General features: G+C 45.8%; 1 protein-coding gene across 2 annotated transcripts in view; it reads left to right on the top strand.

Moving 5' to 3' along the window:
- The first annotated feature begins 1,800 nt into the window (after window positions 1-1,800).
- Window positions 1,801-26,061, top strand: part of DUT (deoxyuridine triphosphatase) — a 38,375-nt gene continuing 14,114 nt past the window's right edge. The window contains exons 1-4 of one of the 2 annotated variants that reach the window (XM_077263723.1): window positions 1,801-1,955; window positions 2,349-2,454; window positions 4,773-4,864; window positions 12,417-12,461. In XM_077263723.1, coding sequence (XP_077119838.1) covers window positions 1,859-1,955; window positions 2,349-2,454; window positions 4,773-4,864; window positions 12,417-12,461 — 340 coding nt within the window. In that variant the 5' untranslated portion in view covers window positions 1,801-1,858. Of the gene's footprint in view, window positions 1,956-2,242; window positions 2,455-4,772; window positions 4,865-12,416; window positions 12,462-26,061 lie in introns of those variants that run through there. The other variant, XM_077263724.1, reaches the window with a different exon arrangement.

The raw sequence follows: 26,061 nt of genomic DNA, 5'->3' as shown, positions 1-26,061 counted from the left end.
AACGCGACATGGTATCCGCTAATGATTGGAGCCAATTTTTCATTGAAAAAGTCAAATGGCGCTCCTTCCCTTCCGAGCCCTGTCGTGTGCCCAAACAGTGGTTCCCCCCCACATATGGGGTATCGGCGTACTCAGTACAAATTGTACAATAACTTTTAGGGTCCAGTTTCTCTTTTTACCCTTGGGAAAATAAAAAAATTGTTGCTAAAAATCATTTTTGTGACTTAAAAGTTAAATGTTCATTTTTTCCTTCCATGTTGCTTCTGCTGCTGTGAAGCACCTGAAGGGTTAATAAACTTCTTGAATGTGGTTTTGAGCACCTTGAGGGGTGCAGTTTTTAGAATGGTGTCACTTTTGGGTATTTTCAGACATATAGACCCCTCAAACTGACTTCAAATGTGAGGTGGTCCCTAAAAAAAATGGTTTTGTAAATTTTGTTGTAAAAATGAGAAATCACTGGTCAAATTTTAACCCTTATAACTTCCTAGCAAAAAAAAATTTTGTTTCCAAAATTGTGCTGATGTAAAGTAGACATGTGGGAAATGTTATTTATTAACTATTTTGTGTCACATATCTCTCTGGTTTAACAGAATAAAAATTCAAAATTTGAAAATTGCAAAATTTTCAAAACTTTAGCCAAATTTCCGTTTTTTTCACAAATAAACTCAGAAATTATCGACCTAAATTTACCACTAACATGAAGCCCAATATGTCACAAAAAAAACAATCTCAGAACCGCTAGGATCTGTTGAAGCGTTCCTGAGTTATTACCTCAAAAGGACACTGGTCAGAATTGCAAAAAATGGCCAGGCCATTAAGGTCAAAATAGGCTGGGTCATGAAGGGGTTAAATGTTTATATTGTAGCAAGGTCTTGCTAGTCTAAGGCCAGGGATAAAAAGTCGCATGCAACAATCGCATACAAAGCTGCCGTGTGTCCCTGTCCTAAAGGTCCCAATACACGGGACAACTAATATGTGATTTGGGTGGGTGAGCAGGAAAAACACACCACTATTTGGGCTTGGAGGGGTACAGTATAGCCTAGGCTAGGCTATACCCGGGGCATAGTCTGGGACGTGGAATATTCTGGCCTGTTACACTGGATCTAATCCCTTGGTGTTTTTTCCCATGACAGTTTATAGTTCGGGACGTTCTGGATGTGGTGGTATCAATTATAATTGTTTTGTTTTTACACAACGGCAGTGTTTAAAATGGCAAAAAAGCATTTGGTGATTTTTGTTTGCACCTTTGTGAGGTAAGAGAAATTGACAGCGGCGGCCTGGAAAGATGCGCCGTGCATCAGTGTCTGCGGGTGATCTGCGGAGGTCTCTAGACGCATAGTGGACATGGGGTTTCTTGAAATCGCACCCACTATGCTGTAAGGGTATGTGCACACGTTGCGGATTTCCTGCAGATCTGCAAGTGATACAATGTAAATCAATGGCAAAAAACTGCTGTGCTAATGGTGCGGAAAAATCTGCACAGAAAATGCAGCAGATTCAAAAAAGGACCATGTCAAATTCTTTGTGCAGATCTGCTGCTTTTCTGCACCCATTCCATAACAGAAATCTGCAGGGGTTAAAAAAGAAATCTGCACCGTGTGCACATACCAAAAAAAGGCGCAGATTCTGACCTGCGTTTTCTGCCAAGAAATGCAGAATCTGCACAGAAAATTCCTGTCAACTCTGTAACGTGTGCACATAGCCTCACATGTGGACGCTGCAAAAATAAGTAGCGTCCAACCGGCAGCAATTACTGATTGTGGGAACTCCACCGTGCACATCCGGATCCATAATCCGCAGAGGATCCGCCGCGTGTACACGCAGAACCCCCCCCCAGCACACAGGTCACGTGTCCATCATGGCTGCGGCCGCTGCACTGGGCTGGCGGCTGTGCTGCAGACGCCGGGCCCCCAGCTGCTGTGTCCGCCAGCCCTTTCGGGTGTTCAGCAGACGAGGTACATGTATTCCTGGCGTAGACAACACGTCCGCTCAGTACGCAGCTCCGCTATGTGGTAGTAGAACCTGAGCGACGGAAACTACGAGTCCCAGCATGCCACTGTACGGGGGCTCGTCAGTGCTATCGGTACCATGGACGCTGGAATGCTGGGATTCGTAGTTCCACAGCTGGTTACAGCTTCGCAGCAGACTGGCAGCACCCGTGCTCCTGTGTCAGGCTGAGGCTCAGGCTGTGTGCTGTGGAGTCCGGGCTCGGGGGGAGTGATGGGGGCGACGCTGCACGTACATATACGGGGCGGGGCTTAGGCTTGGCGGGATTATTGTCACATTTCATCTTGTTCCCACCATGCCGCTCACTCCTGTGAACTCATCTCCCGCCAAACGGGCAAAAGAGGACGCCAGTGACAACTCTGCTGTGCTGCGCTTCGCCAAGTTGTCAGAACATGCGTCCACCCCAACCAGAGGCTCCGCCCGGGCTGCAGGCTACGATCTCTACAGGTAAGAGCCGTGCAGCTGTGGAAAGTATGGGGGATGGCTGTGACATGCGCAGTGATGGAGCACATGTCGCTGCTGCACACTTGTAGTGTCCGCTGTATGTTTCTGGTAGATGGTGACACATGGGGCACTTACATGGTCCTCACGGGTGTAGGCAGCTGGAATTAACAGTGCTGCTTGTCAGCCATTACCCTGGAGGGCAGTGTGGGGTCCTCAGCCTGAGCCACGCACCATGGAGGGGGGCACTGCTACGCCTCCATGTTGTGAGCACCGTGCTCCACCTCAGGGGCTTCATTGTAGAGGCAAACATTCAGCAACATTGGGAGTATGAGGGTCTACAGGGGTCCGCACTCTCCATAGCGCAGTGCGCCCCCTCTAGGGCCACAACAATAAGGCTATGTGCACACTTTGCGGCGTCCTCTGCGGGTTCTCTCGCAGCGGATTTGATAAATCTGCAGGGCAAAACCGCTGCGGTTATCCCTGCAGATTTATTGCGGTTTGTTTTGCGATTTCCGCTGCGGGATTACTGCTGTACTATTGATGCTGCATATGCAGCAATATGCAGCATCAATAGTAATGATAAAAATAATAAAAATTGGTTATATACTCACCCTCCGATGTCCGGATCTCCTCGGCGCTGCACCCGGCGGTCCGGTTCCAAAGATGCTGTGCCGAGAAGGACCTTCGTGACGTCACGGTCATGTGACCGAGGCGTCATCACGGTCATGTGACCGCGACGTCACCACAGGTCCTGTTCGCACAGCAACTCTGACCGGCCGGCCGCGTGCAGCGCTGAGAGGTGAGTATAACATCATTTTTTTTTATTTTAGTTCTTTTTTTTTTTTTACACTATTTATGCTTCCCAGGGCCTGGAGGAGAGTCTCCTCTCCTCCACCCCGGGTACCACCCGCACATTAACCGCTTACTTCCCGCAACGTGGGCACAGCCCCATGCGGGAAGTAAGCGGTTCAATGTATTTCTATGGGTGCAGAATCGCTGCGATTCTGCACAAAGAAGTGACATGCAGCGGGTTTTAAACCGCTGCGTTTCTGCGCGGTATTTCCCGCAGCATGTGCACAGCGGTTTGCGGCTTCCATAGGGTTTACATGTTAATGTAAACGCTATGGAAACTGCTCCGGACCCGCAGCATCAAAATCGCCGAGGATCCGCGGTAAAAACCGCAAAGTGTGAACATGGCCTTATACTCACCCTCTGATCTCCTCGGCGCTGCACGCGGCGGTCCGGCTCCAAAGATGCTGTGCGAGAAGGACCTTCGTGACGTCACGGTCATGTGACCGCGACGTCACCGCAGGTCCTGCTCGCACAGCAACCCTGCGACCGGCCGGCCGCGTGCAGCGCTGAGAGGTGAGTATATCATGATTTCTTATTTTAATTCTTTTTTTTTTTTTACACTAATATGGTTCCCAGGGCCTGGAGGAGAGTCTCCTCTCCTCCACCCCGGGTACCATCTGCACATGATCCGCTTACTTCCCGCAATGTGGGCACAGCCCCATGTGGGAAGTAAGCGGATCAATGCATTCCTATGTGTGCAGAATCACCGCGATTCTGCACAAAGAAGTGACATGCTGCGGAATGTAAACCGCTGCGTTTCTGCGTGGTTTTTCCACTCAGCATGTGCACAGCGGATTGCGGTTTCCATAGGGTTTACATGTAAATGGAAACGCTATGGAAACTGCTGCGGACCCGCAGCATCAAAATCGCCGCGGATCCGCGGTAAAACTTGTAAAGTGTGAACATGGCCTAAAGCTGCCCAATCTCTGCTGTGTAAATCCCCCTATTGTTACTTGGGTTCCTGATATGTCCCCTTCTGAAATGAGCAATGTGATTGGCGGGGGCAGTTGGTAGGCCTTCGCCCGCACAGATGTAGCAGAGCTCAGCAGGTGCCCTCCTGTGGTTACAGGGCTCTATAGTGACCAGTTTGGGAAATGGTTGAGTTTTCCATTTCTAGCTTGGGATCAGGAGTTATGGCGGGAGCTGTAAATCTCACGTTTTCTGCAATAAATCACCCCAGTATTGGGCTCTTGTACCCTCTATATAGCAGTGCTGGGACGGAGGGGTGTGTGTGTGTGTGTGTGTGTGTGTGTGTGTGTGTGTGTGTGTGTGTGTGTGTGTGTGTGTGTGTGTGTGTGTGTGTGTGTGTGTGTGTGTGTGTGTGTGGTTTTGTTTTTTTTTCAAAATAAAACCTTTTAATATTTTGGTGTGAAAGTCAGCTCATAGTGATGTGTATAATATTATTTATTATTATTTCTACATGATGGATGGTGTCTTATCCTGTAATTTCCTTTTACTCCTCTCCTTAGTGCCTATGATTACTTGATTGATCCACAAGATAAAGCTATAGTGAAGACGGACATTCAGATCTGTGTTCCCAGTGGATGTTATGGGAGAGTCGGTAAATACACGGGCAGTTCTGTCTCTTTTTTTTTTTTTTTTTCCCTCCTTTTATAGCCCCTTGGCCTTTCTGAGTAAAATGACATGGATCACAGTGTGTGGACGGGGGGCTCGGGAGCGGAGATCCATCGGTTACATAGCCGGCATTTGTCTCGACCAGCAGTGGCCGGATCTAAGCTCTGATTGCTGCTGAATGGATGATGAGCGGTTACTTCCATTATTCCCCCACGACACAAGCACTGATAAGTTACTATCGAGGCAGGCTGAAGCCCCCAGTTGCTGCCATCTTGGTGTTCCTGTAAAGCTCGGCCACGGGATGGGATTTCCACTCTATAATACTGTTGTATTACAGCATATAGTGAAGTAACCCGGCCATCGCAGGTTCAAGTAATTTAAGTGAACTAAAAAATAAAGTACATTTGATTCACCCCTTCCTTTAAAAATAAAGAAATTAGGAAATAAACACTTGGTATTGCCACGCCTGTACAAGTCCAGTTTATCAAAGTATAAAATAAATTAACATAAATAATAAATGACGTAAAAAGAAGTATAATCAAAACATGTCTGGCCCTAAACTGGCATTGATAAGTCAACTCCTCACCGGGAAAAAAAAAACCCCACATCAACGAAAAGGTAAGACTTTGAGGGTCTTGAAAAGGAAAATTACACAAACCAACTTTTTTTTTTTTTTCTTCCCCTAGCTAACTAGATAAAAATCTATGCAAGCTGGTTATGGCTATAAGGGTATTTGTGCCATAAAACCTGAAAACTATAGTGGAATGGCATTTTGTCAGTATATTGAATGGTGTCATTGAAAACAACTGATGTGTGTGTGTTTTTATTTTGTTTGTGCCAAATTCTTCCATATTGTGCCCGTAGTTCGTGAGTTTGGCACAATCTAAAATATGCCAAATTGGAGATGCGCAGAAAAATAATTGTGATATTTGATTAAAAGATGCATTTTGTGAATCTGAGACTTCTGGATAAATAGTTTTTCACAGAAAGCTAAAATAGAACTAAGTGGCACAAAATGTATAGAGAAGAATGCGCAAATCCTAATGTCACTAAAGGAGAAAACTACTCCAGCACTTCCTGATGTGGCTAGAGCCGCCGTCACTCAACAGCACGGCAGTGATGATTCTCTGGTCAGCGAGGTCTCACTGCTCAGACGCCATGTCCAGTGTTGAGTGCATGCTGCTCCTGAGGAGGCCTGCTGCTTTTACATTTTTCCCTGGTACTCCTCAGTCCACTATGTACCATCTGATCAGATTGAGAACTCTTTAGTCGCAGCACAGATCAGTGTGACAGAAGCCTGAGACTGGAATGGACAACTATAATATACTTATCACTGGAGAAGGGCAGTGATGACCCCGAGAGCCGCGCGCATGGAAACACTTCTGGTCTCTTCACTAAGCAGCAAGATCTCGTGTAATAAAGTATGTCCTCGGGAGCAGCGTGCTTCCAGTCTGCCCGGAAGGGATCTGCGAGATGCCGTACCATCCACAAGAAGGCAGCATGCTTCTATTGAATAAAGGTACATCAACCACAGGTTTTTAGTTACTGGCTCCTTTGAAAGTCAGTATTTAACATAATAATAATCTTTATATAGCACCAACATATTCTGCAGCTAACATACGGTAACTAAACACACAATATTTTAACACAAACTAGCTTTTTTTTTTTTTTGTGATGTGCACTCATTAAACAGAGAAAAAGACCAGCACGTCCAAGCTAGTGTGAACTGGCGCCAGGAGAGGTGACAAAATTAGGACAGGGAACCAATTTACAAAGGACGCCTTGATGTGGCAATTGGGCTCACATATAGTGTGTATGGGAAGTATTCAGATCCTTTTACATTTTTCACTCTGTTTCATTGCAGCGACTTGGTAAATTCAAACAAGTTCATCTTTTTTCTCATTAATATACACTCTCCACCCCATCTTGGCTGAAAAAAAACAAACAAATGTAACTTTTGCAAATTTATTAAAAAAGAAAAACTGAAATATCAGATGGTCATGAGTATTCAGACCCTTTGCTCAGTAGTGAGTAGAAGCACACTTTTGAGCTAGTACAGCCATGAGTCGTCTTGGGAATGATGCAACAAGTTTTTCACACCTGGATTTGGGGATCCTCTGCCATTTTTCCTTGCAGATCCTCTCCAGTTCTGTCAGGTTGGATGGTGAACGTTGGTGGACAGCCATTTTCAGGTCTCTCCAGAGATGCTCAAGTGGGTTTAGGTCAGGCCTCTGGCTGGGCCAGTCAAGAATGGTCAAGAGTTGTTCTGGAGCCACTCCTTTTGTTATTTTAGATGTGTGCTCAGGGTCATTGTCTTGTTGGAAGGTGAACCTTCGGCCAAGTCTGAGATCCAGAGCACTCTGGAAGAGGTTTTCATCCAGGATATCTCTGTACTTGGCCACATTCATATTTCCTTCAATGACAACCAGTCGTCCTGTCCCTGCAGCTGAAAAACACCCCCATAGCCATAGCATGATGCTGCCACCACCATGTTTCACTGTTGGGATTATATTGGGCAGGTGATGAGCAGTGCCTGGTTTTCTGCACACATATCTCTTAGAATTGTCACCAAAAAGGTCTATCTTTGTCTCATCAGACCAGAGAATCTTATTTCTCATACTCTGGGAGTCCTTCATGTGTTTTTTTTGTTTTTTTTTTTAGCAAACTCTATGCGGGCTTTCACACGTCTTGCACTGAGGAGAGGTTTCCGTCGGGCCACTCTGCCATAAAGGCCTGACTGGTGGAGGGCTGCAGTGATAGTTGACTTTGTGGCACTTTCTCCCATCTCCCTACTGCATCTCTGGAGCTCAGCCACAGTGATCTTGGGGTTCTTCTTTACCTCTCACCAAGGCTCTTCTCCCACGATTGCTCAGTTTGGCTGGGTGGCCAGGTCTAAAAAGACTTCTGGTGGTCACAAACTTCTCCCATTTAAGGATTATGGAGGCCACTGTGCTCTTAGGAACCTTGAGTATTGCAGAAATTATTTTGTAACCTTGGCCAGATCTGTCCCTTGCCACGATTCTGTCTCTGAGCTCCTTGGCCAGTTCCTTTGACCTCATGATTCTCAGGGAGGATCACAAGGAAATGGACATCATGTGCCTAAATATGAGTGTCGGAGCAAAGGGTCTGAATACTTATGACCATGTGATATTTCAGTTTTTCTTTTTATTAAATTTGTAAAAATTTCTATATTTGTTTTCTTTTTTTCCAGTCAAGATGGGATGCAGAGTGTACGTTAGTGAGAAAAAAATAATTTTTTTGAATTTACCAAATGGAGTGAAAAATATAAAGGGGTCTGAATACTTTCCATACCCACTGTATATTGGCCAATCGATGTGCGAAGTACCTTCCTTTATTCACATCAATTTTTGCAGATAAATATTTCATGTGTACATTATATACCACGTATTTCCCATTTTCTATGGCAGTAATACATTTTCAATGTTCTCGAAAAATCATTCTTGGTAATCATGGTGCACTCAATAAAGCCACTTACCAGTGTAAAGACTGACTGTTTTACACTTAAACTGGACATGGTAAGGGGAGGATACATTAGGCAGCGTGTGAGCAGTCCGTTCTTGAAGTTCATGCTCTATTTGTGCACTTGACCTAAAGCTCCAGACATCTTCTCGAGCTGTAGAAACAGGCTGAGTGCTTACAGTAGTTCTCTGGCTAGCGCATATTCATTCGGACTCCCATGACAGCACCACGAGAGGGGATCCGCCCTTCAGGAACAGGAAACCTACAGATACAGAAGGGCGGTACCTCTCCCACGTATCAGTTGGTTTCCTGTTCCTACAGGGACTGGATCCTACGGAAGATGGATCCCAGGCCGGCCGACTCGGGTAGCGAGGGGGTGTTCTGCCTCGGCCGGTGCGGAGTTCCTGGAGGCGTCGCGGTGGTCCTGGCAGGGCTGCACGGCGGTGATGCTCATAGCAGGGAGCGGTGGCCAGCGGTCTTTTCCGTCTCCAAGCTGGCGCGAGGTAAGTATGTTCCACCCTGGTTGTTTGCCACTGGGGTGTATGGCGCTGGAGGCTGTGCGATCCGGGGAAGCTGTCCAGGGCACCGCTGGCTGGCCGGGCGTCCCGCTCTGCTCTTGGCTCCTACAGGAACCAGACCAATGACTAGCAATGTCGGTAGGGGGGAGGTTGTTGGCAAGGAGAATGGTCTTTAAACAGGGACATCTTCAATCAGATTGTCCGCAAATGGGGTCAACCGGAGGTAGACCTCTTTGCCACCAGAGGCAACAGAAAAGTAAGAAAATTCTGTTCCCTGAATCCCAGGGAGAATCCTCTGGCTGTGGACGCCTTCCTGATAAAATGGGATTTTCATTTGGCCTACATTTTCCCACCATTGAACCTGTTACCTCTGGTGAGGAAAATCAGGGAAGATGGGGCAAGAGTTATACTGATTGCCCCGTTCAGGCCCAGGAGGACCTGGTTCGTATGGCTCAGGACAATGTCTGTAGACGATCCCTGGGTTCTTCCAGACATCCCGAACTTACTGTACCAGGGACCGATCAGCCATCCACAAGTAAAGGGGCTCCATTTAACGGCATGGGAGTTTGAGCGGTGGTTGTTAAGACAGAGGCTTCTCCCCAAATTTAGTAGATACCTTTCTTAAAAGTAGGAAAGAGATCTACTCTAGAACTTGGAAGAAGTTCCTGGCCATTTCAAACTTCAACATTAAAGAGGGGGAGCCGATACGCCAGATCTTAGTTTCTGCAGAAGGGATTGGAATTAAATCTTTCCACTAGTACACTAAAAGTACAGGTCTCAGCCTTGGGTGCCCTGTTCTCCTGTAATATTGCCAATAACTATTGGGTTTCGAGGTTTATTAAGGCTGTTGGTAGAGCTAGACCCATACATAAGAATATGACGGTACCATGGGATCTTAATCTAGTCCTTTCATCTTTGACAAAAGAGCCCTTCAAACCCCTACAATCAGCTTCTATAAATATGCTATCCCTTAAAACAGCTTTCCTGGTAGCGATAACGTCTGCACGTAGAGTAGGAGATATCCAAGCACTTTCCAGGCTTCCCCCTATACAGAATTCTTGCAGGATAGAGTAGTCCTCAAGCCGGACCCAGCTTACTTGCCGAAAGTAGCATCCCATTTCCACAGGTCACAGGAGATAGTTCTACCATCATTTCTCCCTAATCCTTCTAACTCTAAGGAAGAAGAACTCCATACATTAGATGTCAGAAGATGCCTTCTGCAATATATCTCAGTTACTGATACTTGGAAGAGAGATAATGCTCTATTCTTAGGGTACCGTCACACAGTGCCATTTTCATTGCTATGACGGCACGATTCGTGACGTTGCAGCGTCGTATGATTATCGCTCCAGCGTCGTAGACTGCGGTCACACGTTGCAATACACGGCGCTGGAGCGATAATTTCATGACGTATTTGCGATGTAGAAGCCGTTGGTTACTGTGCGCACATCGTATACAACCTGTGTCACACGATGCAATCATGCCGCCACAGCGGGACACTAGACGACGAAAGAAAGTTTCAAACGATCTGCTACGACGTACGATTCTCAGCGGGGATCCGGATCGCAGTAGTGTGTCAGACACAACGATATCGCTAGAACGTCACGAATCGTGCCGTCGTAGCGATGAAAATGGCACTGTGTGACGGTACCCTTATCCTTTCAAGGTCCTAGGAAAGGATTTAGAGTATTAAGATGCACACTAGCCAGATGGATTAGGGAGGCTATCTCTCTGGCTTATACAGCAGGTGGGGGTCCGCCTCCGCAAAATCTGAGGGCGCATTCCACCCGAGCCATGGCATCATCCTGGGCAGAAAGATCTGGAGTGTCAATAGAACAAATATGTAAGGCGGCCACATGGTCATCCCCTTCCACCTTTTTCAAACACTATCGGTTGGACTTGGGGTTCTCCTCAGATCTCACCTTCGGGTTAAGGGTGCTGCAGGCTATAGTCCCTCCCTAAGGTGGCTTACATCTCTGTAAATCTTGTGGTGCTGTCATGGGAGTCCGAATAAAGCATTAAAGGGCCACTGTCACCCCCCTCCAGCCGTTATAAACTAAAAGAGCCACCTTGTGCAGCAGTAATGCTGCATTCTAACAAGGTGGCTCTTTTAGTTTTAGGTTCAAGTATACCCCAAATAAAGCGTTTTTATACTTAGCCACAATTCCTGTCTCTAGCCAGGTAGGCGGGTCCTCACTCCCCAGCTTGGCCAGCTCCTCTGCCGTCACTCACATCTTCCTGCGCTTTCAGCGCCGCCCCCTCAGCGCTGTTATCGTTTCAAAACCGGCGCCTGCGCTGTGTACTGGTGTCCTGCGCAGACGCAGTAAGCTCTGGCCGTCTGATGTCCCAGCCAGGCTTGCACACTGCGCCTGCACAGGCATTGCGGCCGCCGGCCAGCCAAATTTTGAATCCCCGGAAAACGTCTTCTTACCAGTATATATTTATGTTTCACCTATACAGAATATTCCGTGTAATGGCTGATACCAGAGAACAAAAGACATCCACAGAGCACCAGGATGGATCGCTGCCCAGCAAATGGCTGTAGGACCTGTGATGACGTCACTGCCATGTGATTGCCCTAATCACATGGCAGTGACGTCATCACAGGTCCTACAACTATTTGCTGTGCAGCAGATTCATCCTGGTGCTCTGTGGATGTCTTTTGTTCTCTGGTATCGGCCATTACACGGAATATTCTGTATAAGTGAAACATAAATATATACTGATAAGAAGACGTTTTCCGGGGATTCCAAAGGTGGCTGGCCGCAATGCCCGCACAGGCGCAGTGTGCAAGCCTGGCTGGGACATCAGATGGCCAGAGCTTACTGAGTCTGCGCAGGACACCAGTACACAGCGCAGGCGCCGGTTTTGAAACGATAACAGCGCTGAGGGGGCAGCGCAGGAAGATTGGAGTGACGGCAGAGGAGCTGGCCAAGCTGGGGAGTGAGGACCCGCCTACCTGGCTAGAGACAGGAATTGTGGCTAAGTATAAAAACGCTTTATTTGGGGTATACTTGAACCTAAAACTAAAAGAGCCACCTTGTTAGAATGCAGCATTACTGCTGCACAAGGTGGCTCTTTTAGTTTATAACGGCTGGAGGGGGCTGATAGTGGCCCTTTAAGCTACTAACCAGTAGCGGTGTTTTTCGGAGGCCCAAGACAGCACCCTTAGTTCCCTCCCTATTTCATGTGGAGGATATATAAAATATATATACATACTCACTCCCTGAAATACAACTGATACGTGGGAGAGGTGCCGCCCTTTTTTATCTGTAGGTTTCTTCTTCCGGAAGGGCGGATCCCCTCTCTCGTGCTGCTGTCATGGGCCTCCGAAAAAACCCTGCTGCCGGTAAGTAGCTTAATGCTTTTGTGGCCACTGCAGGGCGTCTGTCGGCAGAAATTGATAATACAGTGACTACCACAATGTAGAATTACATGGCAAGAAGAGAAACATTGTATCTCGTCATTAGTGGGTTCATGGTGTGATAAGTCTTCTTGTGCCAATGTGTTAATTTCCCTGTTTTCTCATCTTTTTTTCAGCTCCACGATCTGGTTTGGCAGCTAAACACTTCATTGATGTTGGAGGTAATTCTTGCTATTTCACATGCAGAATATGTATAATACATTGTGGCACTCGCAATGCTTTCTCTGTCAAGGTTGTTCTAGAGCAGAGGCTGCTGAAATTGTGGCTCGGGGGCCACCTCTGTAGCCCTCTATTATTGTACAGCGCCCAACTGTCTGGTGACTGAAATGTACCCCTATATGTGGCTGTCTGCATAGAAAAGCAGGCGACACACCATTAGATCAAACTTCTCAAGCGCTAAGACTGCGCTTACGTAAATTTTTAAATAAGACATTCAATCAACACAGCAGAGGGAATGAAGCTGAAGACCCTGCTGACAATCCGGCACCAAACATTGAAGATATGAAAACAAAGAAACTCCACAGATTAAAGAAAATCTACAAAACTGATTTCTTCACCTGAGGCATCATTTTAATCACTATGGCAGCGCCAATATGGCCCCGTCTGCACTTCACTTAGTAAAATGCTGCTGACAGGTTCTCTTTAAAATCCAAGTTCTCTGTCCCCGGTCATATACTCTCCTTCCGGCGTTTTAATCTGTTTTCGCCACTGCTCTGGTCTGTTTCCTACAGCTTGGCCTTCTGGCTGCTCCAGTGTTTGATGGAGCGAGTTGGAGGTCACTAATCACTGTACGTCTGAGAGCCTCGTTCTTAGGGTACCATCTCATAGTGGCACTTTGGTCGCTACGACGGCACGATCCGTGACGCTCCAGCATCGCTCCAGCGTCGTAGACTGCGGTCACACTTTGCAATGCACGACGCTGGAGCGATAATTTCATGACGTATTTGCGATGTAGAAGCTGTTGGTTATTGTGCGCACATCGTATACAACCTTTGTTACACGATGCGATCATGCCGCCACAGCGGGACACTTGACGACGAAAAAGTTTCAAACGATCTGCTACGACGTACGATTCTCAGCGGGGTCCCTGATCGCAGTAGCGTGTCAGACACAGCGATATCGTTAATGCATCGCTGGAACGTCACGGATCGTGCCGTTGTAGCGACCAAAGTGCCACTGTGTGACAGTACCCTTACTCTCATAGACAGTCATTGAGAGCTTGTGACTAGTGATGAATGAACACCTTATCTGAGCATGTTCGCTTATCACTACTTGTGATGTAGCTTCTTGCTTCTGGCCAGTCAGAAGCTATGATCACAGGATGGCTCCGTGGCACCAGAGCAGTGCTGAAAAATGATGAAGGGGCAGGGGAATTGCGTTTAACCCCTTAGTGGCCAAGCCAATTTTTAGGCTGTGTCCACGTTAAGAAACAAAAAATGTAGTTCCATACATGAAAAATAGATTAAAAAGGTATAAATTTTATTACAAATGATGCTACATAATTTATCACAAATTTAACACAACCATAGAACAAAAAGGAGACCCTAGTAAGAGACAAGTAGGTCCCAGGCATAAAGATTAATGATATAAACCATCGCCATGGTGCTAATATAAAACACTGTAAACTTTGCTGACACCCAATATAAATGCTGTTCATATAACATCAATATTAACCATAATATTGGATATCCCTCTCATAGTGTATTCCCCTTAGGCTGTCACAGTGACTAATGCCCCCACAAAGGAGAAAGAGTTACAGTGCATTTAGTAGCCTAATAGCTTACCCATGATGAGCGTAACAAAATGCCAAGGGACCGGAACCACCCCCTGACGCGCGTTTCGCGTAGGCTTTATCAAAAGGGAATGTGCCCACGTCGCGGAAATGTCCACAGCTCCCTGCCGCAGGTAAAACGCATGCAGAATTTGCATGCGTTTTTCCCCAAAAACACAAGCGTTTTTAGCTTGCAGAATGCTTGCTTTTCCAAGCGATTTGAAGCATCGCTTGGAAAAGTGTTTGATGGGTTGGTCACACTTGTCAAGCATAGTGCTTGACAAGTGTGACCAACTTTTTATTATTGATGTCGCCTATGCAGCATTAATAGTAAAAGAATGTTAAAAATAATATTAAAAAAATATTGTTCTCACCTTCGACTCCCGATACGTTCCGTTCCCAGGGATGCTTTGCGCGAAGGACCTTTGTGACGGAGTGTGACCGTGACGTCATCTGTTCTGAATTCTGCTTTTGGGTTCCCTCCGGTGGTAGTAGGTGGTAATGCAGTTGTCCCTGGGTTGCAGTCCTGGTCAGGTGTGTCTGCTGATTGCAGTTCTGACTGGGGTATTTAGGTGTGCAGGATTCATTAGTCCTTGCCAGTTGTCAATTGTTGGGAGGTGTTGGACCTCTGCCTGGTTCCTCCTGCCTTTCTGCCAAATCAGCAAAGATAAGTGTCTGTTTGTTTTTTTTCCTGTGGCACACATGCTGTGTGCTTCACAATTCAGTGCTCTTCTTTGTGTTTTCTTGTCCAGCTTAGACTGTGTCAGTATTTTCTCAGTCTTGTTGGATTCTCTGGAGTGGCAGATATACATTCCATGTCTTTAGTTAGATTGTGGAACTTTTTGTATTATCTGCTGTGGATATTTTTGGAAGGGTTTTAAGGCTACGTTCACATTTGCGTTGTGCGCCGCAGCGTCGGCGCCGCAACGCACAACGCAAACAAACGCAGCAAAACGCATGCACAACGCTGCGTTTTGCGCCGCATGCATCCTTTTTTTTCATTGATTTTGGACGCAGCAAAAATGCAACTTGCTGCGTCCTCTGCGCCCGGACGCGGGCGCCGCAGGGACGCATGCGGCGCAAAACGCAAGTGCGACGCATGTCCATGCGCCCCCATGTTAAATATAGGGGCGCATGACGCATGCGGCGACGCTGCGGCGCCGACCGCAAATGTGAACGTAGCCTAATACTGACCGCCTAGTAATCTGTCCTATCCTTTCCTATTTAGCTAGAGTGGCCTCTTTTGCTAAATCCTGTTTTCTACCTGCGTGTGTCTATTCTTCTCCTACTCAGTCATTATTCGTGGGGGGCTGCCTATCCTTTGGGGGTCTGCTCTGAGGCAAGATAGCATTCCTATTTCCATCTATAGGGGTATTTAGTCCTCCGGCTGTGTCGAGGTGTCTAGGGTTTGTTAGGCACACCCCACAGCTACTTCTAGTTGCGGTGTTAGTTCAGGATTTGCGGTCAGTACAGGTTCCACCGACTCCAGAGAAAGTTTTCATGCGGCTCCAAGGTCACCAGATCATAACAGTCATCCCAGGTGATTCACGTAAAGCATCCCTTGGAACGGAAGCCGCCGCATGCACCGCTGAGAGGTGGGAGGACTCTGGGGGCCATCAGAAGGTAAATATATTCCTATCTTTTAATTCTTTTTTTTTTTAACACGTATATGGTTCCCAGTGCCTGGTGGAGAGTTTCCTCTCCTCCACACCCGGGAACCAACCGCACATGATCCGCTCACTTTGCGCATGGTGGACATAGCCACATGCGTAAAGTGAGCGGCGATTCCGCAGAAATAACATGCTGCTTTGAGGTTATAACTAGTGATGAGCGAATATACTCGTTACTCGAGATTTCTCGAGCTCGCTCGGGGGTCCTCCGAATATTTTTTTTAGTGCTCGTAGATTTAGTTTTTATTGCCGCAGCTGAATGATTTACATCTGTTAGCAAGCGTAAGTACATGTGTGGGTTGCCTGGTTGCTAGGGAATCCCCACATGTAATCAAGCTCGGGAAATCTCGAGTAACGACTATATTCGCTCATCACTAGTTATAACCCTGGAACACTTCAACGGATCCCTCTGATTCTGAGTCTGTTTTCTCGTGACATATTGTACTTCATGACAGTGGTGAAATTTCTTTGATATGACTTGTTTATTTATGACAAAAATTTAGCAATTTTCAAACTTTTAACTTTTGTGTCCTTAAATCAGTTTATCACATAAGTTCATAAATAACATTTCCCACATGTCTACTTTTCATCAGCACAATTTTGAAAACCTACTTTTTTTTTTCTTTTCTTTTCTTTTTTTTTTTTTTTTAGTTAGGAAGTTATAAGGGTTAAAAGTTGGCCAGTGATTTCTCATTTTTACAACAAAATTTACAAAACCATTTTTTTTTTTTTTTTTAGGGACCACCTAACATTTGAAGTGAGTTTGCAGGGTCAGGATGACAGAAAATACCCAAAGTGACACCATTCTAAGGCCTCTTTCACACTTCCGTCGGGAGTGTCACGTCCCCATGCGTCGGCGAGACGTACTGACGAATGTTAGAAAATATTGGATCCTGTTTTCTCAATAAATGACATATCTCGACGGGACTACAAAGACGGAAGTGTGAAAGAGGCCTAAGAACTGCTCCCTTCAAGGTGCTCAAAACCACATTCAAGAAGTTTATTAACCCTGCAGGTGCTTCAAGAGAACTAAAGAAATATGGAAGGAGAAAAAATTAACATTTAACTTTTCACAAAAAATGTACTTTAGAACCAAATTTTTATTTATTTTTTTTTCACAAGGGTATGAGGCGAAATTGTACCACCAAATTTGTTGTGCAATTTCTCTTGAGTACACCGATACCCCATATGTGAGGTAAAGCCACTGTTTGGGTGCATGGCAGGGCTCAGAAGGGAGGGAGCTCCGTTTGACTTTCTGAATGCAAAATTGGCTGGAATCAATGGTGGGCACCAAGTTGTTTGCAGAGCCCCTGATGTACCTAAACAGTGGAAACCCCCCCCCCCCGGCCCCCAATTCTAACTCCAACCCTAACACGACCTTAACCATAACCCAACACCACCAGTCTAACCCTAGCCCCAAAGAATGGGGAAAAATACATTACCACCCCACCCCACCCCGAACTGAGGCGGTGACTTACTATTAATGTTTTATTTTGATCACTCTGATAGACCCTATCACAGTGATCACAATGAACCAATAGGAAAAATCTCCTATTGTTGTCGGGAACTGGCGGGCACACTGCGCATGTGCCCACCATTTTCTTCCAGGAAGAAGATGCAGAAGGCCGTGGGACGGAGCAGGAAGGACTGGGGATGGTGTAGGTCCAGTGGGGGGTGCCCCCCATTTCTATATCTGGTATGCTAGATCATGTCAGAGGAGAGAGAAATGAATGCTAAATCTGACTCTTTATTTACCGTATATACTCAAGTATAAGCCGGGACCCCTAATTTTGCCACAAAAAAACTGGGAAAACTTAATGACTCGAGTATAAGCCTAGGGTGGAAAATGCAGCAGCTACCGGTAAATGTCAAAAATAAAAATAGATACCAATAAAAGTAAAATGAATTGAGACATCAGTAGGTTAAATGTTTTTGAATATCCATATTGAATCAGAAGCCCCATATAATGCTCCATACAGTTTGATGGGCCCCATAAGATGCTCTATTAAAATATGCCCCATATAATGCACAAATGCTGATTATGGCCCCATAAGATGCTCCATAGAGATATTTGCCCCATATGCTGTTGCTGCGATTTAAAAAAAAAAAAACAAAAAAAAAACATACCGTATATACTCGAATATAAGCCGAGATTTTCAGCCCAAATTTTTGGGCTGAAAGTGCCTCTCTCGGCTTATACTCGAGTCATGATCGGCAGTGGGGTCGGCGGGTGAGGGGGAGAAGAGGTCTGTCATATACTCACCTAGTCGCGGCGCTCCCCTGCCCGTCCCACGGTCTTCGGTGCCGCAGCTCTTCCCCTGTTCAGCAGTCACGTGGGACCGCTCATTAAAGTTATGAATATGGACTCCACTCCCATAGGGGTGGAGCCGCATATTCATTCCTCTAATCAGCGGTAACGGTGACCGCTGACAGGAAGAGGCTGCGGCACCCGGAGACCAGCTGTCCGGGAGAAGGAGCCAGGGACGCCGGGAGCAGGTAAGTATGTCATAGTTACCTGTCCGCGTTCCACACGCCGGGCGCCGCTCCGTCTTCCCGTCCTCTTGCTCTGACTGTTCAGGTCAGAGGGCGCGATGACGTACTAGTGTGCGCGCCACCCTCTGCCTGAACAGTCAGTGCGGAGAGACGCCGAGGCGGGACGCTGAGGAGCTGCGGGCAGCAAGAGAGGTGAGTATGTCATTTTTTTTTTTTTTTTTTTGCAGCAGCAGCAGCATTATTGCACAACTTTATGTGGAGCATCTATGGGGCCATAATGAACGGTGCAGAGCATTATATATGGCACAGCTTTATAAGGAGCATCTATGGGACCATAATGAACGGTGCAGAGCATTCTATATGGCACAGCTTTATAAGGAGCATCTATGGGACCATAATGAACGGTGCAGAGCATTATATGTGGCACAGCTTTATGTGGAGCACCTATGGGGCCATAATGAACGGTGCAGAGCATTATATGTGGCACAGCTTTATATGGAGCATCTATGGGGGCCATAATGAACGGTGCAGAGCATTATATGTGGTACCGCTTTATACGGAGCATCTATGGGGCCATAATGAACGGTATGGAGCATCTATTTTTATTTTTGAAATTCACCGGTAGCTGCTGCATTTTCACCCTAGGCTTATACTCGAGTCAATAAGTTTTCCCAGTTTTTTTGTGGCAAAATTAGGGGTCCCGGCTTATACTTGAGTATATACGGTAAATAAAGAGTCAGATTTAGCATTCATTTCTCTCTCCTCTGACATGATCTAGCATACCAGATATAGAAATGGGGGGCACCCCCCACTGGACCTACACCATCCCCAGTCCTTCCTAAAATAAACACCATTCTATTCAGAACTGTGCAGGCTTTCACCAGATATGTCACAAGTGTATCTTTGATAATACAGGTCCTTCTCAAAAAATTAGCATATAGTGATAAATTTCATTATTTACCATAATGTAATGATTACAATTAAACTTTCATATATTATAGATTCATTATCCACCAACTGAAATTTGTCAGGTCTTTTATTGTTTTAATACTGATGATTTTGGCCTACAACTCCTGATAACCCAAAAAACCTGTCTCAATAAATTAGCATATCAAGAAAAGGTTCTCTAAACGACCTATTACCCTAATCTTCTGAATCAACTAATTAACTCTAAACACAGGCAAAAGATACCTGAGGCTTTTAAAAACTCCCTGCCTGGTTCATTACTCAAAACCCCCATCATGGGTAAGACTAGCGACCTGACAGATGTCAAGAAGGCCATCATTGACACCCTCAAGCAAGAGGGTAAGACCCAGAAAGAAATTTCTCAACAAATAGGCTGTTCCCAGAGTGCTGTATCAAGGCACCTCAATAGTAAGTCTGTTGGAAGGAAACAATGTGGCAGAAAACGCTGTACAACGAGAAGAGGTGACCGGACCCTGAGGAAGATTGTGGAGAAGGACCGATTCCAGACCTTGGGGAACCTGAGGAAGCAGTGGACTGAGTCTGGTGTGGAAACATCCAGAGCCACCGTGCACAGGCGTGTGCAGGAAATGGGCTACAGGTGCCGCATTCCCCAGGTAAAGCCACTTTTGAACCAGAAACAGCGGCAGAAGCGCCTGACCTGGGCTACAGAGAAGCAGCACTGGACTGTTGCTAAGTGGTCCCAAGTACTTTTTTCTGATGAAAGCAAATTTTGCATGTCATTCGGAAATCAAGGTGCCAGAGTCTGGAGGAAGACTGGGGAGAAGGAAATGCCAAAATGCCTGAAGTCCAGTGTCAAGTACCCCCAGTCAGTGATGGTGTGGGGTGCCATGTCAGCTGCTGGTGTTGGTCCACTGTGTTTCATCAAGGGCAGGGTCAATGCAGCTAGCTATCAGGAGATTTTGGAGCACTTCATGCTTCCCTCGGCTGAAATGCTTTATGGAGATGACGATTTCATTTTTCAGCACGACCTGGCACCTGCTCACAGTGCCAAAACCACTGGTAAATTGTTTACTGACCATGGTATTACTGTGCTCAATTGGCCTGCCAACTCTCCTGACCTGAACCCCATAGAGAATCTGTGGGATATTGTGAAGAGAAAGTTGAGACACGCAAGACCCAACACTCTGGATGAGCTTAAGGCCGCTATTGAAGCATCCTGTGCCTCCATAACATCTCAGCAGTGTCACAGGCTGATTGCCTCCATGCCACGCCGCATTGAAGCAGTCATTTCTGCCAAAGGATTCCCGACCAAGTATTGAGTGCATAACTGAACATTATTATTTGATGTTTTTTTTGTTTGTTATTAAAAAACACTTTTATTTGATTGGACGGGTGAAATATGCTAATTTATTGAGACAGGTTTTTTGGGTTATCAGGAGTTGTAGGCCAAAATCATCAGTATTAAAACAATAAAAGACCTGACAAATTTCAGTTGGTGGATAATGAATCTATAATATATGAAAGTTTAATTGTAATCATTACATTATGGTAAATAATGAAATTTAACACTATATGCTAATTTTTTGAGAAGGACCTGTATTTTACCTATGCGAACGCAAGCGCAAAACTATAAAACGCATTTCCGAAAAAAACGTTTAATTTAAAAATTTCAAAAACTGATCATATTTTAAAAAATAAAACTTACAGTGTCAGTTTCAAAAATCTTGATTTCAGATCTGTTCAGCCTGTGGTCTAACAGTGTGGGGTCTAGATTTACCAAATAATCCATGATTGCTAGATAGTACTGTATTATTTTATTATGTTACCACTTAGAAGCAGGAGAGGACAGAGGAGGAAGCTTTGTTAGGGCTGAGGATGACCAGGGGTAGACGGTGACTGCAGAGCAGATGACAGGCCGGCAGCTCGGGTCTTCAGAAGCCGTATTCACACCAAATCTTATCACCCAGGCAACTCCTCAAATGGAGGGAGAAAAATACTCTTAACATCCAGTTCATGTATTGTACAAACCAGGACTACGAAGAGGAGGAGAGTTTGTTATAACATCGGTTACAGGAAGCAGAACCCATCACAGGGACTCAGCAATACCGGACTGTCATCACATGTAGTGGAAATAAAGACGGTGACATCCATGACGTGGTAGAAGGCGGCACAAGATCGGCAATGGATGACAACTGGTGATGTGACCTGTGAATATGATCAGCGCTGGCGGCTACTGGACTCTCCAAAGATTGTGAAAATGAAGACGTAGAAGTGACTTTTCTGCACCATCTGGTCCAGCGCCATCCTTTGTGTATCCAAGAAAACCAGACATTGTAAAAGTGAACAAAAATCAGGTATAACTCAGGTGGAGCCGAGCACCATGACAGGCCGTGCATACTCTGACACAGAAGGAAACGGCCTTTGCTAGTGAGCACTTATGGGCAAGATGACATTTCACCCACTAGAAGGGACACATTGATGATAACAGGCCAGTATAAAAACCTACTATTAATTGTTTGATTAGTTCATATTTTATAGAAAGAGGATTTAACTACTGGACTATTCTTCTTAAACACTTCATAAATTACATGTTTAGTGATATAGTAGAAAAAAAATTGTTCCATGTATAAATAGGTGGTAGAAATATTGGTTCTTTTAATCTTGTTTTTAACATATAATTAGGACGAGACTGTATTTAGAAAACCACACTTGAGGATGTGATCACCTTTTTTCTTTTGGCTTGTTCAATGAATTCAGGTTGAAAATGCTGAGCAAGTTGTGTTATGATGATTAAGATGTATTTATTCTGGCACTTCGGTAGTTGTTTTTCGTGTTTATTATTACATATAAATGTTGAATGCAATAAGTTGTAATTTGAAAAGAAAAAAGGAAGAAACTCACACAAACATAAAATCAGATGATTCAAGGCTTAAAAAAAAAATACAAATTTGATAGATCCCAAGTTCAATCCCTGTACAAATATAAACAAGGACACGAGTAACATACATGCATGTTTTCCCAATTTTAACCCCTTCCCGACCCATGACGCCACGTAGGCGTCATGAAAACCCGTGCCAATCCGACCCATGACGCCTATGTGGCGTCATGGAATGATCGCGTCCCTGCAGATCGGGTGAAGGGGTTAACTCCTATTTTACCCGATCTGCAGGGAGAGGGGGAGTGGTGCTTCAGCCCAGGGGGGGTGGCTTCACCCCCCCGTGGCTACGATCGCTCTGATTGGCTGTTGAAAGTGAAACTGCCAATCAGAGCGATTTGTAATATTTCACCTGAAAAACTGGTGAAATATTACAATCCAGCCATGGCCGATGCTGCAATATCATCGGCCATGGCTGGAAACACTAATGTGACCCCCCCACCCCACCGATCGCCCCCCCAGTGCTCCGTTATGGGGTCCGGTCCCCTCGGTCCCGCTGCCCCGTGCTCCTGCCCACTCCCCCCGTGCTGCTATGCCACCCCCCTGTGCTCCGACGCCCCCCCCCGTGCCCCGATCTCCCCCCCCCCTTATACTCACCGAGGCTCCCGGTGTCCGTCCGCCTCCTCGCTGGGCGCCGCCATCTTCCAAGATGGCGGGCGCATGCTCAGTGCGCCCGCCGAATCTGCCAGTCGGCAGATTCGTTAAAAGTACATTTTGATCGCTGCGATAGAACCTATCACAGCGATCAAAATAAAAAAAAAATAATAAATAAACCCCCCCCCCTTTATCACCCCCATAGGTAGGGACAATAATAAAATAAAGAAAATATATATATATATATTTTTTTTTTTTTTCTTTTTCCACTAGGGTTAGGGTTAGAACTAGGGTTAGGGTTACGGGTAGGGTTAGGGGTAGGGTTAGGGTTACAGGTAGGGTTAGGGTTAGGGTTATGGCATGTGCGGATTTGGCCGCGGATCCGCAGCGGATTGGCCGCGGATCCGCAGCGGATTGGCCGCTGTGAATTCGTAGCAGTTTTCCATCAGGTTTACAGTACCATGTACACCTATGGAAAACCAAATCCGCTGTGCCCATGGTGTGGAAAATTCCGTGCAGAAATGCTGCGTTGTATTTTCCGCAGCATGTCAATTCTTTGTGCGGATTCCGCAGCGTTTTACACCTGTTGCTCAATAGGAATCCGCAGGTGAAATCCGCACAAAAAAACACTGGAAATCTGCTGTAAATCCGCAGGTAAAACGCAGTGCCTTTTACCTGCAGATTTTTCAAAAATCATGCGGAAAAATCTTACACGAATCCGCAACGTGGGCACATACCGTTAGGGTTGGAATTAGGGCTAGGGTTGGAAATAGGGTTAAGAATAGGCTTGTGGTTAGGGTTACGAATAGGGTTAGGGGTGTGTTGGGGTTACAGTTGTGGTTAGGGTTGGGGTTAGGGTTAGGGTTGGGATTAGGGTTAGGATTAGGGTTGGAATTAGGGTTACGGGTGTGTTGGGGTTAGGGTTGTGGTTAGGGGTGTGTTGGGGTTAGGGTTGGGATTAGGGTTATGGCTACAGTTGGGATTAGTATTAGGGGTGTGTTGGGGTTAGTGTTGAAGTTAGAATTGAGGGGTATCCACTGTTTAGGCACATCAGGGGCTCTGCAAACGCAACATGGCGCCACCATTGATTCCAGCCAATCTTGCATTCAAAAAGTCAAATGGTGCTCCCTCCATTCCAAGCCCCGACATGCGCCCAAACAGTGGTTTACCCCCACATTTGGGGTACCAGCGTACTCAGGACAAACTGGGCAACAACTGTTGGGGTCCAATTTCTCCTGTTACCCTTGCAAAAATAAAAAATTACTTGCTAAGACATAATTTTTGAGGAAAGAAAAATGATTTTTTATTTTCACGGTTCTGCGTTGTAAACTTCTGTGAAGCACTTGGGGGTTGAACGTGCTCATCACACATCTAGATAAGTTCCTTGGGGGGTCTAGTTTCCAAAATGGGGTCACTTGTGGGGTGTTTCTACTGTTTAGGCACATCAGGGGCTCTGCAAATGCAATGTGACGCCCGCAGACCATTCCATCAAAGTCTGCATTTCAAATGTCACTACTTCCCTTCCGAGCCCTGACGTGTGCCCAAACAGTGGTTTGCCCAAACAGTGGTTTACCCCCACATATGGGGTATCAGCGTACTCACAACAAACTGGGCAACAAATATTGGGGTCCAATTTCTCCTGTTACCCTTGAGAAAATAAAAAATTGCTTGCTAAAACATCTTTTTTGAGGAAAGAAAAATGATTTTTTATTTTCACGGCTCTGCGTTGTAAACTTCTGTGAAGCACTTGGGGGTTGAACGTGCTCACCACACATCTAGATAAGTTCCTTGGGGGTCTAGTTTCCAAAATGGGGTCACTTGTGGGGGGTTTCTACTGTTTAGGCATATCAGGGGCTCTGCAAACGTAACATGATGCCCGCAGACCATTCCATCAAAGTCTGCATTCCAAAACGTCACTACTTCCCTTCCGAGCCCCGGCATGTGCCCAAACAGTGGTTTACCCCCACATATGGGGTATCAGCGTACTCAGGAGAAACTGGACAACAACTTTTGGGGTCCAATTTCTCCTGTTACCCTTGCAAAAATAAAAAATTCTGGGCTAAAAAAATATTTTTTGAGGAAAGGAAACACATTTATTATTTTCACGGCTCTGCGTTATAAACTTCTGTGAAGCACTTGGGGGTTCAAAGTGCTCACCACACATCTAGATAAGTTCCCTTATTAACCATTTTGTGTTTTTTTTTTTCTTGTTTTTCATGGTTTTTATATATGTGGTGGTCTAGGATGGCATTGCACCCAATTTCATGATAGCTGTGAAGCCCTTGTCTAGCAATCTAGGGCATATGATATGATTGGTAGTATGGTCATTTCAGAACCCATCATTGTCATTTGGATTACCCTCATGGATAATTGTCTCTGCCCCCTAGTTGCTTTAGACATGGGTTTCACTTGGGTGATTGGGTTATAGGGTATGTTAATGTATTTGCTGGTAGGTTAATACTTTGGTCTATTATTTTCATCCGTAAATGTAGGTATTGACAAAGATGTACACTGTAGGCCTTTTGGCTGCACGCAGCGCCAATATTGATTGGCGTCTATTTGAAGATATACTATAGGTCTTAGAATTATCAATATTTCATAGATAGAGATTACCATAGACTATACCGGCCCTAGGGCTGCAGTAATTTCTACTAGTCTTTTTGTTAGTATCGGTACATTCAATACTCACCTCCGTATGAAAGATTATAAGTATATTTGTCTAGCAATTAAGAAACTGCCATCATTATGAGGTAATGTTATGATCAATGGCAACTATTTACACAGCCATAGGATTATATGGGCGGTTCTTTGCTCCGCATTTTGCTGTCGCTAGCCACGCCTCTTACTAGCTGCGCTCCACCTGTGCAGCGATATGCGGGCTCTTGGGCTGCAGTCTCGGAGTAGTGCGCATGCCCCGGGCTCGGCCGCACGGTGGACTCTAGCCCCGCCCACAGGGTGACGTAGGCGCTTGACGCCCGCTGACCAGGGGCGTGAACTAGAGAACCACGCTTGTTGCACGAGCGGCCGAAAACCGGGGCATGCGCCGTTTAACATCCGGGACGCGGCGGTGCCTAACACATACCTCTATGCCTAATTAGCCACCACATATAAGGGAATGTAGCTACATTCATAACACACGTGCCCCCATAAGGAAGAAGCCTGAATTGGCGAAACGGCGCTGTCGGGGTGGCAACACGGTCATACAACACTCCTACACTTTGCATGTAAGTTGATATGCTGAACTGTAAATGGCTCTCAATTGAATCTATGTATATCCTTACTTTGGTTTATTATTTATAGTATTATGGTGTCATATGAGATGTGCATATTGGGACCCATTAGTTATTTAGGATAACCAGAGGCTGATAACA

The sequence above is a fragment of the Ranitomeya variabilis genome, chromosome 5 (genome assembly GCF_051348905.1).
Source record: "Ranitomeya variabilis isolate aRanVar5 chromosome 5, aRanVar5.hap1, whole genome shotgun sequence".
NCBI lineage: Eukaryota > Metazoa > Chordata > Amphibia > Anura > Dendrobatidae > Ranitomeya > Ranitomeya variabilis.
This window is presented reverse-complemented; position numbering and strand designations above follow the sequence as displayed.